Raw genomic sequence first — 20,658 nt, forward strand, 5'->3', positions numbered from 1 at the left:
GGCATATGGGAGAATTAGTAACAGCTTTTCATGTCCTGTTACAACCCGTAGCACTAACAAGTGCAACCCGAGTAACCTAGACACATCGTAAACCAAGTAAAATATAAGGACAGACATCCCAATTCTTAATAAGCCATAGTGTATGTTAATACAAGGGTAAATGTGAAATGAACAATAAAGGCATCCCAGCACCAAACTTCTCACTTAAATACTTGTCCATTCAATGTGCAGACAAAACATTGACTGAGGCTATGGATATGATGCAAAGCAAGAAATAATCATCAGCTTGTGTTGAGATGATCTGGGAGGGACAGCTGCACCTCAGCTGCTTCCACCTTGTCTGACTTCATCCTGCAGTTACCTGGTCCATGCACTTGCTGAACCAAAGCACTGTGGGCAGTTTTGTTTGCTCTTAACAGAGAAAGGAGTCTACTGCATAACACACACCTAAGTTTCCATCTCCCCACTAACTCGAATTGCTTTCATGCATTTGTGAAAGAACCAGACAAAAAATATCAAGGATAACCTGCACAAAGAAGCAGTAAAGAGTAGCTGTTAAAAAAAAAAAAAAAGGGTGGGGGAAGAGTAAGGAAATTAAAAACCAGGGTATTTTCCTTCCAGTATTTTCCAGTTTTGCACATTACAAGATAAACTTTTTTCAGACAGCAGGGTAGAAGGGTTTTCTAACTGAAGTGTTCTCCTGAAAGGAGAAAATGGATGGGAACTGAATGAGCTTTCTAGAAGAACGTGGTATTAGATCTTGCTTCGCACCAACCCAAGGCAGCAAGATTCATTAAGATTCAAGTAAGTAAATTTTCTTATTTGAAAACTTTATCTAACCATTGATTTAACTATAAACAAAATACCATTGTTAGTGGTAAGAGAAAATTTTTATACTTGTAGTCTGGATTTTCTATTACTTATGGAAACTGGAACATATCCTATAACTGTGCTATAGAAAGATTTAGCAGAAACAAACAATTGCTCATTAACTTTCATTTGGCTTTAGGACAAAGATCAAAGTCTGCCATCACAGTTCTAATGTATTGACTTTGGTTAATTTTTTTCAGTTTCATTCGTCTCATTCCTGACATCCCAGTTAAAGTCATTGTATTTCAAAAGCTGCTGAACAACTTCAGATTTTACCAAGTCAGTGAACTCTAATTTTTGATGTTCAGCACTCCAGTAGGTGAGTGCTTGGTTGCATGTGAGCAGTCTAAATGATTGAAAATAAAGTTATATATCTACCTTATTATTAACTAAATCAGAGCATGGGTTTCAAAAACGTTGACTCAACTTTTTCATTCTTCCTCCTGGCTTCAAAAATAATGATTAAATAAGAAAAACAAACAATGGATAGTTTGGTTTAACTTCTCGGAATTTTTTATTCCATTTGAGTGAACCAATACATTCTTCTGTGAAATGGGAAACAACAGTTATTATTGCACATTTTTGTGTTCCATCTATTCTAATGCAGCAACAGAGAAGTTTCCAAAATTTTTCTGCATTGTGGTAGTCAATTTAAGACACATTTACTCCGTGACCAATGTTTCTGCAAAAGTCTCACAGTGACTGTAGTAAGTCTATGTGATATTTCATACTTTATGTTTTATCTCTCTACTGCTATCTCATTTGGTATTTTAGCCTACCTCAGTTTAAATAAGCAGTAATCTTGCCATTAGCTGCAGAAACAATGGTACTAATTGTGTATGACATTAACAGTATCAAAGTGAAACACTTCTTTGCACATGCCTCAAGCCTACTAATTTTCTGAGACACACTAACAGTACCAACACACATACAAGAAATCACTGGAAAGTTGTCTTGTAGGCTAACAAGTAGAATGTAAAATTTTGGATACTGAGGAGTTTGTTGACTAGTACTTTAGGTCTTCCTCTCTTCATCCTGTCAAAAACTATGGCAATACCCTGCCTGCAGTTTTACCAGTACAAGTCTGTCATAATCTGAGTGCAAAATCTACTCCAGGACACACTTTTACATCATGGAACATCAAATGCATTTTCTATTGTTATTTAGATTAATTTTACAACAGTAAAAATCAGGTCTAAGATCCGGAAGCCTTATAAAAACACTTGCTTCCTAACATCTGGCTCAAGAAGAAAGGAGATACTGCAGCTGTGCATATTAAATGCACCTAAAGTCACTACACAGTTGACAGAGGAAAAAAACCCAAATCAGAGAGGGCAGGTTCAGAAAAAAAAAAAAAAGAAAATAATCCAAGACAGTGGGAGAATATGTTTACCCTAGGACTGAACCTGCTCTGTTTTCCCTTAAAATCATATTTAATTAATATTTGATTACTCATTGTTGCCAAAACTATGCAACAGTGGATGAAAGCCTGGCACCGAGGAGCTGCAAGTAAGCACATCCCTGTTCCAATCCCCAATCCCTGGAAGCTGTCCTGCACTGCCTGCTCGCTGCTCTAGTCCTCAGATGGAGGAATTGCTTTTGGAAATGCTGACCTGATTGCAGATGACCTTGGCATGATTCCTGGCCCTGGCAGAAAACTCTGCACCCAGTGGGTACAGGCTTTGGCAGCCTGGCTGTGGGTACCCCAGCCTGGTGCTGCCCCAGCTGAGCCCTGGCCCTCCGGCACCATCACCAGGGTTGCACACAGCAGCCACACATATAATGTGGCTCCACCACCCTTTTCTCCTCTTCTCTCAATGGTAAGGAAGTATGTTGGTCTCATTTCTTATGAGGGTCTCTAGACAGCAGAGTACCTCAAATAATAGCAGCATTAATAGTACTAGCATTACATTAGGCAGTGTGTCTCAGCAAGTGTTTAAGCCCTCTCAAAAGTCTGCTGGCTGGCATCCTGCAAAGCCTCAGGTCTGCAAGTTTGGAGGCATTCTTCTCTCTCCTACACTGCTTTGGGTTTTATTTTTTTCTTTAGTGGCATTCCTGTCTAGCTTGTTGCACACAAGATTTGTGATATTTTCTTTTGTAATGAAAAAAAGAATTAAAAAAACCCCAAATGTCTATGCTTTCCATCTGGTTTTTTTTTGCATTAGGAAAACAGGCAAAGAGAAATTACTTCTTGAGACCAGCCAGTGCATACAACAAACCTGGAAATGCTCTCAGTGATCTCTGCACAATCTAGGATACAAGGGAACAAACCGAGACTATAAACATTAACTCTCACTCTCTTGTTGAATGTCTGAATGCTATGAGACTCATTGGACCAAATATTTGCACTATTATATCCAGAGGAACACCTGCTGTCTACTAATATATACTGATATTATGTGGAGAACAATATAGTTCAACTTGTTGTCTACATTTGAAAATCAGAGACTGAAAGGGAAGATGTGGACAACATGGGAAAATGAGTAACAAAAGGAAGAATGCAGTTAGGAATAAAATGCTAGGAGGGTCTTGTGAGCCTGAGCCATAATGTGAAGCACGGATAAAATGAGAACAATTAGTAACCACAGATAATGATGCGAGTGCAGATCCTGTAGGAAACACCACAGTAATTGTGGAGTTTTCTCCCAAGATGAGGTTTTACCCATTCAGAAGGCCTCTGGTAAGTGACCTGTAGAAGACATTTGCTGGGTAATTTTAGAGGAGATAAGAAGAATGTCTTCAATAGATAAGTGACATACAGCAGCCAAGACTTTGTTATTGTCAATAACAGTCAAGCCAGCTGTGAACATTCACCCTTTCAATCACAGATTCATTAGGATCCACATGTATTTAATTAAGACTGTAGCTCTAAAGGTGCTCTAAATGTTTCTATGGTAGTGTATGTTTTAGCACATAGTACCTTGCATTTTGACATTTAGGTGACCATGTTAATGTTGAGCTAAAATCCAGACTTCTAGCACTAAACTTCAAAAGTTCAGATGTTGGGAAGCAGTCACTTCCCAGTTACATCATCAGTTTCTCTCTTTATGTTTAGCGAGCTGCCTATTTAAAAAAATGAAACATGGCCAAAAAAATGCTGAAAATTATTTGATTAAAATATAGTTCAGGTCACCTAGCCACCTGCCTTACTGCTGGGGCTAGTGAAAGCTGCGGTCTTGTGATGCTTCCCATCACTGTCCAGAAGACAGCTGCCAAAATAGGAATGCTGTTTCATGTGCAGATAGCAGAAACATTCAGCAGCTGACGCTGCTCTTGGTCATTTTCCCTTCTGCTGGCTCCTCCATCAGTGGCAACAAATCAGAGCCTCATGAAGCAGGCAGCCTATCTGACTGATGCCACTCGATCATGCTGCCAGATCTTCCACTGCTCATTTCCTGCAGCACAATGTGAAAGAAAGCCTGTTTCCATGCCTGAGCTGGTTTGGACAAAGATAAATCTGAAGGCTGCCTAGTGACTACCATATAAGCATACAAAAAAATCTGATGACCTAACCTACAAGGCTTCAGTTATTTGGTATAATTAAGTGGAGAAGATGCCAAGAAAATAATTACTGGAAAGTTTTCTTTTGACAAATTTATGATAGAAATTTCTCAACAGCTTCAAGGAACTCCATGGATGAACTAAGTCCTTCCAAGTCCAGCAGATTGCCCTTTTTGTCATTAAAGTGGAATAATTCAGTCTCTTCCTCTTCTTCCCGAAATAGATTGCTCTCTGAGGTAGGAATGATGATGATGCGAGGGACTGCATTGCTAATGACAGAGTCCAGGACTCCATTAGCTTGACTGTCTTGAGTTGCCATCTGTGAAGTACTTGAGTCTCCTCTGCTGACACCGCTGCTATTCAAACCGACAGGCAGAGAAGCTGCTCGTAGGGAGCTGGTCACAAGTGCTGCAGGAGAGCTGTGTAGACCTGGCTGCCCAAGCACCTTCTCCAAACAGCTAGAGGAGAGCAAAACCTGGAGTGGAGACATAAGCTTTAGTGTTGTCATACTCTGTATGACTGTGGAAACCAGTACTACAAATACTCATTACCACTAATCACTGTTTGAGTCACCAGGCCTATTGTCTAAACACTTGAATTGTTAACTAGAGGGAAGATCATGATGTGCTAACATATACTGTTTGGAAAGCAGAGTGTTAAATGAAGCAAAAGAAGACATGCTCAAATTTCAGCAGAGGTCAAAAAAAAAAAACAAAACACCACAAAGCAAACAAAAGAAGAAAAGCATATGTCTATATCTGACTTATTTTATTACTAAAAAAAGAATTACTCTATTTTTAACATGTCTCAGGGTACCAGACAATTACACTTTTCTCTCTTCTCATGGAAGAGATCTCAGATAAGACTCAAGTACACTGTATTCTTTATTTTCATCATCCTTGTGACAATACCTATCATGATGACCCTAAAAAGCTCCTAGTACTGCCTCAGGGAAGTCAGTTGCTTTGCATTCACACTTTGGACAGTGTGAATGCTTCAACAAAGAAGCAGCAAACATCTACTTTGCTAACAATTTCTTATCTACCTATTTTGAGAGATTTCTGATTTCTAACTTGGCCCTGATGGCAACTTCCCTGATTCCTTTCCATAGCTCTTTGTGCACAGTATGCAAACAGTCCCATGCATTTTTATGCTCTGGAAAGCAACAAGCCTGGGACACTGACTGGCTTCTTTTAAGGATGCTTTTACATTTTTGATGCAACTGTTCATTAAGGAGCCTTGATCTCAGTCATCAAAAAGAATTCAGAGGTACATAAGGTTTTCAGATGTTTTTGAGATAATCTTCTTAAAGGAAACAAACTATAAGATTATTTTCCTAAAAAAAATATTTTGTTAAGTCAAAAAGGTGACCCTTCACTAAATTCACACTTGTATTTCTGCAGTTGAACATTTCTGGAAGTGCTGTAAATGGAATTCAGTCACAGAAAATCCAGTAATGCTATTAAACCCTTAAAACTAATATCTAAAGATACAGTGGGGCTTCTTTAGTGTTGGTTGGGGTTTTTTTAAGGATAAATGTGTGGTCTCACAGTGAAACATTTTAACTGACAAATAAATATTTATCCTGATAGTATGAATACTGACCTATTGCATTTAGCTAACACACAAAGAATCTTCATACCACACAGGAACCTCTGCTGAAAATATTAAGAAAAGCAAATGAGGCTTTGAACATTCAATGTAAATTAACTCCTATTCTGTTCAAGGGTTATTTATCAAAGTAATTCAACAGATGTCTTTCAAAGGCAAAGTATAGCATACAAGCCTTCTTTTGGGTTACAAAATTGCTAAATTCCAGAGCACAGAAATATTTATTTGATTGCTGAACAGTTTTATGCAGATTCACCTCAAATTTGCTTCCCTTCTCCTTCCTTGTGAGACTGAAAGCCAGTGGTTCTCCGAGCCAGGGGGCAGTATCTTGTCTTTGTGACTTGCCTGCAACCTTGAACACATTGGACTACAGAGCAGCAGAACTGGGTATTAGGCTTGAGCCCATGTTGCTTGCCACCACATTTGAAGCCATTGTTTTTCCATCAATACTGTTCACAACAGTTTCAGGGAAAGAACAAGGTTTCTCAGGACTTGATCTTAATGAGACACATGGAAGAAGACAGGACGGATGCATGCGGGAACCAGGTTGTCGGATGGCTGGAAATTTCCAAAACAGCTCCTGCTTTAAACTGCACTGTCTCTAGACAATTACCATCAGAGCTGTAAGGCAGCACAGGGGACAGAAGCAGATATTGTAGCTGCCCAAGGTGTGGGTGTTTGTAAGCCTATGTCTGTTAAAAATGCAGTGCTGATATGTGCTTGACCTTGTGCCACCCATACAAATACTCATTTTGAAACTGATGTTACAATCTGGCAGAAGCTGACTTGTGGGTGACCTGCTGCTCCCATCCCACTTTCTCAGGGAATGGGGTGCTCCTCAACAACACGATGCCAAACCTCAGTGGTTTGGACAATGGGTGTGATGCATCCACAAAAGATGCTCTGATTACTCACCGTCTCCTCTTTCAGTGAGGGAAGGGTGGCAGCTGCCAGACTCTCCCACACTTAGGGAGAAATGGGAGTTTCTTTCTTGTCTTCCCCCTCAACAAAAATAAAACATTTTAATGTACACTGAAAAGAAGAAAAAGGGTGGCTTCTATTATGTCAAACTCTGTTTTGCAGACTTAACTTCATTATGAAAGGAGGCTGCCACTATATAGACACAAGGGTCAGGATGAGAGGAACCAAAGCTGGGGTAGGTAAACAGGCGAAGAGGCAAAGAACTCATCTTCTTACATTTGATGCTATTGACTATGCTTTAATGCAGCTTCAGAGCTATGAGCTGATGCTGGCTTTCCCAAAACAGGCTACGTATCATTGGAATAATTTAATAAGGCATTACTGGCGTTCTCATTTGTCACACACACACCAAAAAGAAAAAAAAAAAAAAGAAAAAAGAAAAAAAAAGTAATAACAGCAAGGATGAAGAGGACATTGTAATCAGTATAAATAAAGCCTATAGATGAAATAGATAAGGATATAAACATATAAAGACTGAATTATCATTCCAGAGATGATGTACTGCAGCAAGATTAACAATAAAATAGAGAGTCCTCAGCTGAGACCTTTTTCCATACCTTTTCAGTAGTTGCTGCATTGCAGCTGCAGCTCTTCGGGAGCAGGTCTCTCTTCTCTTGTCTCAGACTTGTTGAGAAGGAATGACTTCGGCGAGGCTTCAGTTTCTCATGACCAGGCTCTACAGGGTCAAGCTCTACATCGCTCCAAGTCTAATCACAAATTATGAAGGATTTCACACAGTTGCACCTTTCTCAAATTCACTTACAGAAAATTAAAGCTGTTCTAACATAGGTCTCATACTCAAATCTCCCCTGGGGAGAGGCTTGACTTTTAGTCTGGATTATTTTGCTGAACAAAAAAAAAAATCTTTTAAATAATAAAAAATTATTCAATCTCTTTTCACCATGATCTTTTTCACGCCTTTTTATCTCATTGTTTGTGCTATGGTTATAGCTGAAGAGCACCTGAATTATAAAGATGGGAGCAAGTACAACCAATGTATTTAATATGTCTTATGGCATTCTGCATAACTGGTACAAAACCATGGACACAGACAGATCCAAACCCACATTTGTATACATGCCAGCAGAATATCCAGAACACCTGGGGCTTCTCAATCCCCATGAGCTCTTTGATTCTACAACCATCATTAGTGCATGGGAAACAACGGGTGGGCTCTGCACTAATTTTCTGAGAGCATGCCAGCAATGAAGCACAAACGTGACATTGCAACCATTCCATTTACAGGCTTGGGCAGAGGCCGTCCATCATCCCTTACTTTGTGGTGACTTTTTGATTGAGTATCAATGATGGGATCATTCCACTGTTTTCAACACCAGATTTGAGATATGGATAGATAGATGTCAGATAGACAGACAGTCAGGGCTCCACACAAGTGGGAAGCTAGTGCATAATTCCTCTGCATCACCTTGCTCATGCATCTATGTGTTTATTTCTCCTCACTCGCCAGATCAAACTGTAAATGCTACTTGATGTGATTTGTGAATATGTTTGTTCCCTACACTAACATGTACATAACACATAGAGGAAAGTGTTGGTGGCAACAGCTGTTGCTGGTGTCATTCTTGCCCATCAATATTTTATTTGAGCATTCCAAAATTTTTCTCAGTCCTGCTGTCATGCCAGTCATCAAGCTTAGCTTTTATTTCAGCAGCTGCTCTTTCAGCTAAAATCTGTACAGCTGCACTGAGACGTCAGTAGCCCCAAGGACAATTGCCTTTGACTGTGTCAACTTGGCACAAGGCAGCTCTGTGTATCTCTAACAGCACGTGTTTTAACTGAGACTCCTAAGCCAAAGTTGTGCCAAAAGCTGAGGTTTCTTATCCTCGTTATCCTGTCTCTTGAAGGAGCACCCCCAACCAAACACACACAGTAACCTGCTAACACGACCAAATCAAATCCAAGTACTGACCAATGGTGAAGAAGAGAAAGCTTCTTGGATGAGGGCAGATGATGCAGCTGAAATTACTTCATTTGACATCAAACAAAGGAATAATGGGGAAAAAATTTGGGAATAAACTAAGTCAAGGAAAATCAAAAGGTAAAAGGGACAAAAAAGGTTGAAAATAAGAAAATGAGGAGTAACCCTGTTTTAAACTATGTCAACACATTTCCATGTTGCTATGTGTACTACCTCAACCAGTGAATGAAGCAGACGTGTAAGAAGACAAATAGTCCCCTTGATTTCAAGGGAGATACAGATATGTGTGCACACTCTGTTTGCTCAAGCTGCTAAGCAATCCCAAACAAAATATTCTCTTTTTTTTTTTAATGATAGGATATTGGCTTGTTACATATGCTAACCTCATATGGCAAGGTTAATCTGGGTATTTTACAGTTTATGAAACAATCACAGTTGATACTCATCATTGTGAAATCAGTGGTCTGTGAATGGAATTAAATCAGCAGGACAGATTATCTCATTCTCCTTCACATTGCAATAGAAATATTAATGCATTTATTTATATCTTCAAGAGCCATGACAAACGCTAAATTTCATAGCCCATACAAAGTGAATCACTTTTTTTCCTATCTCATTAAAGTCTTTTGCCCTAAAATAGCAGGAACCAGACAAACATGAAAGTGATCCCCATGGCCTTAAGATTATGAGAGCCTAGGTAAGCAAATCTGGGAATCCTTGGGCTATGCGCTGTGATACACTAGTGTCACACTCCACAAGAGTCTCATCACACACTTCAAATTGCTTGGGCTCAAATCTGAACAGCAGTATGCTAAAAAAAAGCTTTGCCTAGGCTAAGAGAAGCCTTTCACTCTTCTATTTATTGTTTTAATTTAAAAGAAATTCTATGGTAGACATATTTCATAAAGTACTACAGCAAAAACTTGTCACTTCTAGACAAAGACTCTCCTGTGAAGTAGCTCATCCATTGCATGGTACTAAAACAACTTCTAATTTTGAGTGACAAAGCACATCCCATTTAGCAGATGTCATTCTTTTAATTATAATCATTACTACCTGTCTGCAACACCATAACCTGTAGGATGTTTAGTGATAGTCAGGAATGCTGCTGTGATATGTGATATAATCACAAAGTGGAAGAGGATGCTTGTCCTCAGAGAGTTCACAGCTTCACAAACTGAATAACTGAGGCTAACCAGTGAAGTGCAATGTGTTACTTTAACTGGAAGCCTACTGATACAGCCGTATGGTTAATGTGCAAGGGAGGCAGTTGGAGTGCGAAGTAACCTTTCTTTTGTAATGAGGTAGATTTTGTTTCATTAGGGCTCAGGTACTGAGCCTTCCTTTCAGGCACTTAAACCCAGTGACCAGTGCATTTTTCACTCCGGTGTGTTTTGATGGCATCTGCCTGCCATCAAAGAGTTCAGAAATCTCCCTGTTGCTGTTACCCAAAATGACAACTTCCATTCTCCAGCAGAAAATTTGGTGCAAAATTACCTTGTTTGAGAGCAGTGCACTGTTCAAGCTAGTTTTCCTGATGGTCCTGAGTCCACTGCCAAATCAAAGACCCCAGTCTTCCCCAAAATACCAGACACAGTCACAATCTCACTGAAGCACAACTCCATGGCTTGACTCTCACCTTGAAAACACTGTCACATGCAACCCAGACCCATCCTCGCCCAGATTGCTGGCCCCAGGGGAGAGTCAAGAGCTTGCCACTCAGCCTGTCACGGTGTTTTACACCTTTGTGAGAGTTTACCAGAGGCAGCTGTTGTTCTGGGAGGTTTCTGATGCCCGAGCTGAGCAGGGGGCAGTACAGGTCCCCAGGAGGGCCAGCCCCAGCCCGGACCCTGCCATGGCTGCCACCATCCCCCCAGAGCCACCTTTCCAGCACCTCTGCAGGCAAGGCCGGCTTCTTGCGACGGAGAGAGGCAAGTGAGGTCATGCTGAGAGAGGCTGTGAAGAGTCCGAGGGGATCCTTTTATTTCTGTCTCACTCAGTCACTAGCCTTACTGACACTTGGGGTATTCTTCTTACAAAACACCCCACCATGCTCCAGGGACAGGAATCTTTTGCTCCTCATAGTTAAAACCCAGGGAAAGAAATGAAAAATTTCCCATCCTACACAAAATAGATTTCCTTTAAAATAATAAGACAGTTTTTGGATAGGTTTGAAGACTTTGGATTGGACATCATTTTGTTGTCCTCCAGCCCAGTCAGATACTAAATTATAGGCAGTAGTTCCTGACACAGGTAGTGTCTGACAATCACGCTTTTTAATTCATATTAAAGACTTAACCTGAACATCCTTGGTCCCATTATGCATCCGAACCACGCAGATATGCTGGCCTGGATGCTTTCTCTTATCATAAATCATCATGCATAAACTCCCAGAAAGGCTTGGCAGAAATGACCTCACATGACCCCCAACATTTAGTTACACTCCCCTCCTCCCCCTTTTCCATTCTCTAATTTTGAATATGTATTTATAGAGTCGCATATTTTGGGAGTCTGAGAAACATTATACTCACTTTCCTTCGCGGAAACAAGAAAAGACTTACAGCTTCTCCAGTAGAAATAGATGAAACACAAGTGCTCTTGGTCCTGCCAGCAAGAGATTGGTGGCTGGAGAGAGAGGTCCTGAATGATGACTCATTTATGGACCCTCTCAGGAGGTCATTCTTTGATATTCGTATTAGGAACCTCAAGCAGGGGACAGCATTGTGGATGGTTTTTCTGAAGGAAAAGGTGAGAATAAAAAAAACAACTGTCACATTGTTGACATGGCTTTGAAATTCATGTGCTAAAAGTACCATCTCTTTCCACCACCTAAATATGGCTCCTGTTTTGATTCACGGGGTCTTGCAGATTACACATCAACATCATAGTATATCTAGTGGAAACTACTCAAAAGGCTGAAAAGAAAATAACAAGTGCTTCTAGTCCTTGTATCAAAACACATATGGAAGAGCTGCATGGATAAGTAGTAAGAATTGAAAATACCTTGAAGAGCATGATTGCTTTTGATTTATTTAAAAGGTTAACCCAGAAAACTTTCAGAGTAGCTGGTACAAAGATCTTCACTGTGCAAAGGCACAGAATGAGTAGAAAAAAGGGAAGGGGGAGAAGGCCAGAAGAATCAGATATTGTTACTTATTTGTATCACAACAGCTACGGTAAACTCCTACTGAAAATAGGAAAATACAACCACAGATGAAAAGTATGATCTAGACCCCAAATCTTTTCTTATTCATTAAATGATAATCTCAGCCATGTTTGTGTGAGTTTACTTCTCCTGGCCCCAGCGCTGGCCCTGTATGGTGCAGAAGAGCCCAAAAGCCTCCTCTGTGCAGTGCCAGCTGGCAGGGCGATGCTAGCCAGAATGCTTCATTTGGTGTAACACCTCTCCAACACTTCGCCAACACCTCCCAATCCTTTATTTCAGCCCAACAGATGAAGCTAATACTGGCACAAAACTAAATGAACAAGTCAAGACGTGAGGCAGCAACAAGGCATATGGGAAAGAATTGATGCAGGGGACTAGAGATAGATGGAGGATGTTGGTATATTGACTTTACACTAAGATGCAAGTCAAGCAGACATGTATTGTAGAATCTTTGCTTCTATAGTTACCAAGTTTGTTGAATAACTAGTAAATTTGAAATCATCATTTCTATTCTCATAAAAGATCAAACATTAAGATTTCAGTACAGGATTCTGGAATCACAAGATGAGATCACTAGTTAGTAATCAAAAAAAGAAATCCACTGCCACCAAACCCAAATATTTGTCATCATCACCACTCTCAGTATACCAGACTTCTGCATCTCTTCCCTCTCTACCTTCAGAGGTAAGTGAACAGCAGCTCTGTGTCTACTCTGGAAACAAGGACTGAAGAAAGCTGTGTGCACTGTCATTCCTGATCCTGCCAAGACGCCTATTGGTGACCTGGCAGAGCCCCATTGAGCTGCCTGGGGGAGAAGGCTACTCTCACATGGTGCTGTATAAAAAAAAGATAAGTTAACGTTGTGCACAAAATAAAAAGTTCTGAGAAACAGCATGTGTTTACAGGACAAGAAAAAAGGCCAAGTTCCCATAAGTTCCCTTTCATACTGAAGATCTCAGGCTGGTGCTGAAAAGAAGCTGCATCTTTTTTTCCCCCCACATGTTTCTTCTGCTTCTACCAGAGAAGCTGTAAGTCTGAGAAGCTGAACTTCTTCCCTCTGACACAGATGTAGCTTTTCATGTGTCATAGGCTACTTGGGCCTGTAAACTGTTTGTAAGTTCAAGTTAGTGTAAAACCCATCAATCTGTTCATTAAGTGGGACTTCATGCAGAGATCTCCTAATGTTGGAGGTACAGGAAACATATGTCTGATGATGAATTTTTAAGGACAACATATGAACATTGTCTTGAGGGACCAGAGTTTCAATTTTAGTAATATGTGGGAGGACTATTGAGGAGCACTTTTTTGGCTTTGATGAAAGTGTGAATTTTGAAGGGAGTTTTAAATTCTATGTATGAAATAAAAAATACGTATAAATTGATGTACTTATTAAATGATATTTTTATAATCTGAAATACAAGAGTCACCTAGTGTAAAATACAGTGTAAAAAACTTTTTGAGAAAATCAAAATTATTTATGATTATTCATTATTTATGGTGGAGCAGTTTTGAACCAATCATTTCTGTATAACTGTGCTTCACTTGGGAGCAAGTTGGAAACTTGGAGATGCAGAATTTCCCTGTTTGCTATGAAAGAATGATTAAAAAACCTAAAACTTCCCAAAAAACACAGCTGTGTGTTAGAGTAATTGCAGAATATAGAGTCAACACACAAGTTTTTATAGAAGTGAAAGCTTTCTTTCCCACAAAAAAAGCATTTAATGAATTAAAACTTTGAGTACATTTCTTATTTACTCACATTTGTTACTACCTATCAGGTAGGGAAGTGTTTTTCTCCTTTATCCTGGTGAGGAGTGGGTGGATGGGGAAGAACGTAACAATTAAAGTCTCAGACCAGTTCTTAAAAGCCAAGTCCTAGCACAAAGGTCATTGTAACATTTTCAGTTACAGTCATTGTAATGCACTTTTTCCCTCCATTTGCACAAGGTAAGGAAACCCCACAAAAAGGCTTGTTTGTTTTGCTGGGGTGTTAAGATGCAGTGACAGCAATTCTCTGTGCAGAAAAGCATCTTGCTTTGCTAGCTGTACATCACTGGTTTGAGCCATATTTGAATTTTTTAGATTCTGATTTCTAGACGCCTCTTTATAGAGAAGGGTGTTAGTTATGATAGCAGATATTTAAAAAAAAAAAAAGTCTCCAAACTGGAGAAACATGGATTTGACAGATGTACCACTCGATGGGTAGGGAATTGACTGGATGGTCACACTCAAAGAGTTGTGGTCAATGGCTTGATGTCCAGGTGGAGCTCAGTGATGTACGGTGTCCCTCAGGGATGGTGTTGGGACCAGCCCTGTTTAACATCCTCGTCAGCAACATGGATAGCAGGATTGAGTGCACCTCAGCAAGTTTGGTGATGACATCAAGCTGTGTGAGCTTGAGATGCTGGAGGGAAGGGATGCCATCCAGAGGGAGCTTGACAATGCGGAGAGGTGGGCCCATGTGAACCATGAAGTTCAGCAAGGCCAAGTGTAAGATGCTGCACATGGGTCAGGGCAATCCCAAGCACAAATACAGGCTGGACAGAGAATGGATTGATACCAGCTCTGCAGAGAAGGACTTCGGGGTGCTGCTGCATGAGAGGCTGGACCAGAGCTGGCAATGTACACTCACAGCCCACAAAGCCAATTTTTGTATCCTGGGCTGCATCAAAAGCAGGAGGTCAAGAGAGGTGATTCTACCGCTCTACTCTGCTCTGGTGAGACCCCACCTGGAGTGCTGCATCCACCTCCAGGGTCCACAGCATATGAAGATGTGGACCTGTAGCAGCAAGTCCAGAGCAGGGCCACAAAGATGATCAACAGGCTGGAGCACCTCTCCTATGAGGAAAGGTTGAGAGGGTTGCAGGTGTTCAGCCTGAAGAAGAGAAGGCTCCAGGGAAACCTTACAGCAGCCTTCCAGTATCTAAAAGGGGCCTACAGGAAAGCTGAAGAGGGACTTTTTACAAGGGCATGTAGGGATAGGACAAGGGGGAATGGTTTTAAACTGAGAATAGGTTTAGATTGGATATTAGGAAGAAATTCTTTACTGTGAGGCTGGTGAGGGACTGGAACAAGTTGCCCAGAGAGGCTGTGGATGCCCTAAGCCTGGAAATGTTCAAGGCCAGGTTTGATGGGGCTTTGAGAACCTGGTCTAGAAGAAGGTGTCCCTGCCCGTGGCAGAGAGTTTGGAACTAGATGATCTTTAAGGTACCTTCCATCGCAAATCATTCTATAATTACATGAGACCGTATTTTCACCCTTTCTGGGTGTATTTCTACTAGCCTTCTGAGAAATTTCACTTTTCTTACAACCACACTGTCATTCATCAGACATTCAAAACAAAGAACTCAATTTGAAAGTTCCAAATCCTAGTTTTCAGGCAATGGAATTTACCAGTTTTTCCATTTGGGTGAAACAAAACTCATACCGATGACTAACCCTGCCATCTAGTGGCATTTATACATTTATCACATTTACCTCCATGGCATCCCTGTGTTTTGTCAGAACTTTGGACACAGCATCACTTTGTAGTAGATAAGCTTTGAAAGACTTGCACAAGATCTAGAGATTTGCTGAACAGCAGTTCTGTTACAAGTATTTCCCCTTCATATAATGCAGTATTTTGCACTGCCAGTGTTTCAAAAAAACATTACATGCAGCTACGGGAAGAAATTGCACACTTTGAGTTCTATTTCCTGTGTGAGGTACAGCTGCTTCTGAGTACATTACTGTGAGCTGTAAAGTTGAAAAAAAATACTTAGAAGCTCACTTAATGCTGGAAATAGGGCTGAGAACACAATGGGGTTGTATCCCTTTCCTCATGTTAAACAAACAAAAAAAAACAATTGCAAAAATAACTCCCCAGAAAACCTGTTTCTGCTGAATTTTTGGAAACCAAGCAAGTTAGTAGTTTTAACAGAAATTACTTACTTTGCCAGTAACGGGAACATACTTCTCAGCTGAAGCTGGGAGAACATTCCTAAATAATATTTGACTTCAAAAAAAGAAGTTCTAGCTTGCTTAGTGTCTGGGAGGTGCACGGTAAGTTTGTCCTTGTTCAGAACCATTCAGCAGCAACCATGCCTACTTATTCTCTTCCAAAAGTACTTTGTAACTCCTTTTAGGACTACATGACTGAAAACACAATCATTTTTGTTCTGTCCACACTATGCATGACTCCAGGTCCTGGGTGGGTTGAAGAGTCACTGACCTTTCTGAAACACAAGGTGGTTCTTCCTCACACTTTCCCTAAATGTTGGGAAAGGCTGAGTTGATCTCTGGAGACTAACTTGGATGGTCTAGAGAAGTTATCAAAAGATATTTTAATGGACCTTCTTCCATTTTCCAAAGAGAAAGGTTTCTGTTTTTTGCAGAAGTGTCTTTTATGGTGTATTATATTACCATTCTATTCACCTAATCTTGTAAGTTTCCCATCAGAGCAACACTATGGAAATCCTTTTTAACAAGGCATTGTTACCTTTCTAATAATCTACTCCATGGGAACAAGTTATCTTTATACTTTCTATCCCTCGCCTTACTGCGTTCAGAGAACCCGGATAAAAAGCAGAATTCATACCTTTCAGCTCAGAAACTCATTTACAGGCTGTGAGAGGCTTGAGAAGGAAATAAAAAGGCAAGAAAAGTTGTCTAAGAATGCAGCTTATTGAGGCTGTTCTGGGTTAGCACAGTATTCTATTTTAAAATATACAATAATTGATATCTGTAATAATAAGTAGAATTGTAGTATAATTTGTCTGTGTAGGCATAGTTTCAGAAATATTTCATACCTAAAAAAGATTAAAGTGTTTCAGAGAAGTGATCATTACATTTTGCGTATTGAACACTATTAGGGTAAAACCTTAAGGTTTTTAAGTCGAAGGTAACATTTTTGAAAACAAGAAAGAGTGGAAAGCCTTTTCCTGAAATAACTAAATGAAACAAATATGAAAAAGTCTTCAGAAGAGATACTTCAGAAATGTTTGCTTTATTTTTTAAAGGCAAATACTTGTTGACTGACACTAGCAAGAGTATTAATGAAAAAATAGCCATTTCAGTATATTTGGAAAACTTTCTAATTTGCAGGGAACTCTTGTCTGCATTACTGGCTTACTACAGCTCTCACTAGGCACAGAACTTCTATGAAAATGCTGTTTGCTTCTCAGGAGGTTTCCCCTGAAGATTAGCAACTTCTTTAAATTAATACTGAAGTTGGTATAAAGAGAATAACTTAAATGCTTCAGAAAATCAAACCTCAAACACATGCATATATATCTTCTTAAATTGATGATGATGTGATTTTTGAGCCTCTCTGGTTGGCACCTTCTCTATGGAGAGCACTCTTTAGTGGCTATCCCTGACATGACAGAAGATGACCTGAGCATCACCTCCTCTTCTGGTCAGTCACGGTGTTGTGCAGCTCCACAGGATAGAGCAGGGCTGTGAGAGAGAAGAAAGGGACTGTTCTCTGTTGGCCAGTCCTGGAGGCCACATCAGGAGCTCCATGTGCAGTCTGGGCTGCCATGTACCTGGTGCAGGTGGCGTGGAGTCTGACAACCCAGATGCCATCCTGGGATGATCAGTGCAGGAACAGGCACTGCATGGGGTGAGGCTAAAGGAATGAGAGTAAGTCGTTCCTTGTAAAGAAACACATTTGAATGTACAATTACACACATACTTATATATTTACTATACCTGTATCTTGGATGAATTATTGCATATATGATGGGGTTGTAGATTGCAGAAGCTTTGGCAATAACTGCTGGCACAGATTTGGAATATGGTGTTAGGGTGTTGCCTCGACTAAAACAAAGCAAAAACATTACACACAGCTATGCCATGGATTAATACTATATTAATAGAACATATTACTCCTTTTGGTTGTTTTTGTGCTGTAATTTCTTTTTATAAGAAATACCCCTGAAATGTTGATTTATTCAAATGCAATTTTTTTCAGATGAAAGGCTTGAATTTGACAGCATGTACTTGATTTCATTCATTTGGAGAAGATCAAACACATGCAAGTAATTAGTTATCTACTTGAGGATGACTAGGAACACAAAGAATCACCTTCCCTGTTTCTACAATAAGCAAAAAAACCCCCAAAACTCCAATGAAAGAACGCCCATTGTGGTCATCTGCGAAAAGTGAATGGTGATAAAAAAGAAAACAGAATCAAACCTAAAAATCTTTCAGCAGCAACATCTGTGCCGCACAGTAATGTGTGTCAGTGACTCAGTTTCAAACACTGCAGAAGGAAGAGAGGACCAGAAGTGGTTTGAAACCAGTGTTTTCCTTTTCATTTTAAGCTCCCAGTCAGTCAGGACCCTAATTATTTAGGACCCTTTCAAAATGGAGATCTGCTTCACGTGGGTTACAGTACTAATATATTTGCATTTCAGAATAACCTATGTTGTTTGGATTACTTTTCCACTTACCCTGCCCAGGCAATCAAGGTGACACAAGCATATGGAGACCAGGACAAGACAAACACAATGATGACCACAAAAGCAATTTTTGCCAGTTTCCACTCATTCTTCATAGACTGAGAGAGGTGGGAGTTCCGATTGCAGGACCCCAGCTTTTGAACGTCTCTGTGAGAGGGGAAAAAATACCGATATTTCAGCAGGACAGTGGAAAAGCTAGGTGCAACATCTCTAATATGTTCTCAGCAATATGCAAAATGAAGTAGATTTCATATTTCCTTACTCTAATTCTTCTTTTTTCCTCTGATATTTAAAAACTCTAGAAGATAATTAATGTAGCAAAACGGTTGCAAGTGTTGTGTTTGCCTGTAAGACTGAGCCAGAATGCCTGGGGACTGCAGGATGGGACTGCACTGTCCTTACCTAATACAAGGAGGGTTTCAGGTTGCAAAGGTGCAGAAATTAGTGCGTCTTGCCCTTTGTTGTTCTCAGAGGTGGAGGAAGCAAAGGCATAGCTGGATGGAAAAATCAAGCCTTACATCTTTTCCTTTTCAAGGGAAGCTTGCAGAAAATCAAGTTCACAAGGTAACACGTGCTGGGATACCCTGACAACTCTGCAGACCTTGTCCCAAACACTGAGGAGGACATTTTTACTTACCTGCAAATTTATTCACTGGAGAAGAGTATTTTCAGGGGGAAGTACAACATGCAGTCCTAACATTTTTGCTGAAAAACATCCAATCAAATTCTCTTCTCACACCAAACACTCCATTTTTATTTTAAAAAATTTTTGTGTGGTTAAGCATTTTATATCGCTTAGCATAGAAATAACAATTTTTACATATCAGTGTTGGTAAATGGAGATATATTTCAGGCTGAAGACATTAATTACCAGCCAGCAGGGTAACAAACTTCTTCCTGTTGCACTGTGAACATAGAATAGAATCATGGAATGGTTTGTGTTGGAATGGACCTTAAAGATCATCTAGTTCCAATCCCCCTGCCATGGGCAGGGACACCTTTCATTACACCAGTTTGCTCAAAGCTCCATCCAGGCTGGACTTAAACTCTCCCAGGGATGGGGCAGCCACAGCTTCTCCGGGTAACCTGTTCCAGTGCCTCACTACCCTCACACTCAAGAATTTTTCCTAATACCTAATCTTAACCTTCTCTCTCTCAGCTTGAAGCCATTCCCCCTGTCCTGTCACTACACGTTCTCGTAAAAATTCCCTGTCCAACTTTCGTGTACACTCCTTTCAGGTACTGGAAGACCATGATTAGGTCACCCCTAAGCCTTCTCATTTCCAGACTGAACAAACCCAGTTCTCTCAGCCTTTCCTCATAGGAGAAGTGTTCCACCTCTCTAATCATCTAAACTCATAAAATGAGTTTTCTGTATTTAGTTAGCAAAAGGCATAGAAAAATGTTATATCCACTGTGCTTCACATGTGTGCAAGACACCATTGTTTTAAGGATGCATTCTTTACTCCCTTGCTTGATGTCAAATATGTGTACACAAAGTGTAAAAAACAAGACAAGGCCAAAACATAGAGTTCAGTAAGAACTTCACTTAAGGTATACAGATAAATGTGCTTGGAAAAACAGAATTTAGCGTTATGTAGCCAAATGATTCAACAAGTGCCTGCAGATAGATGCAGAGAGCTGCTGACACTGTGAGCAGCAGGAAGAATTCACAACACCAGCCATGTGCTCATTAGGAGAAAAATAACTGACAGGATGAAGTTACTCTGCAGATCTAACACCCTGTTGATTTTTCATTTCAAATATAGACCAAAATTTTTGTGGAAAAAAAAGTCTAACATAGACTAACATAGTCAGATATTGTACATGTAGTTGTGATGCTTGAGTGAAGTACAAGGATTTCTGGGATGCCTGCCTTAAATAAAACTGTCAAAAAATATGAAGACTGTTACGTTTACAGAACAGCTCGAAGGCAGATGATGCCCCCATTGCTACATGTTATTTATTATTCCTTGGGTCTGAAAACTGCTAAAATATACAGGGACAAAGTTTCTTTTAGTGCAAATCTGAAATACAAATAGCTCAATCAAATTATCTGATTCACTATTTGTTACCACACTGGAATAAGATTAAAATCACCAGAGACTTCTTTTTCTGCTCCAAAATCCATACATCCATTCCAGATT

At 40.0% G+C, this 20,658-nt stretch overlaps 1 protein-coding gene across 2 annotated transcripts in view; it reads right to left on the reverse strand.

The window, feature by feature from the left end:
- Positions 1-1,414: 1,414 nt before the first annotated feature.
- The window catches only part of LOC113943924 (melanopsin-like), a 43,548-nt gene continuing 24,304 nt past the window's right edge, over positions 1,415-20,658 (reverse strand). The window contains exons 7-11 of one of the 2 annotated variants that reach the window (XM_027636340.1): positions 18,503-18,658; positions 17,760-17,867; positions 11,464-11,638; positions 7,521-7,670; positions 1,415-4,846 (exon numbers count right to left, since the gene is read on the reverse strand). In XM_027636340.1, the coding sequence (XP_027492141.1) occupies positions 4,466-4,846; positions 7,521-7,670; positions 11,464-11,638; positions 17,760-17,867; positions 18,503-18,658 (970 nt within the window). In that variant the 3' untranslated portion in view covers positions 1,415-4,465. The remainder of the gene's footprint in view (positions 4,847-7,520; positions 7,671-11,463; positions 11,639-17,759; positions 17,868-18,502; positions 18,659-20,658) is intronic. The other variant, XM_027636341.1, reaches the window with a different exon arrangement.

This window comes from Corapipo altera, unplaced genomic scaffold, assembly GCF_003945725.1.
Source record: "Corapipo altera isolate COAL_440 unplaced genomic scaffold, ASM394572v1 22b, whole genome shotgun sequence".
Classification (NCBI taxonomy): domain Eukaryota; kingdom Metazoa; phylum Chordata; class Aves; order Passeriformes; family Pipridae; genus Corapipo; species Corapipo altera.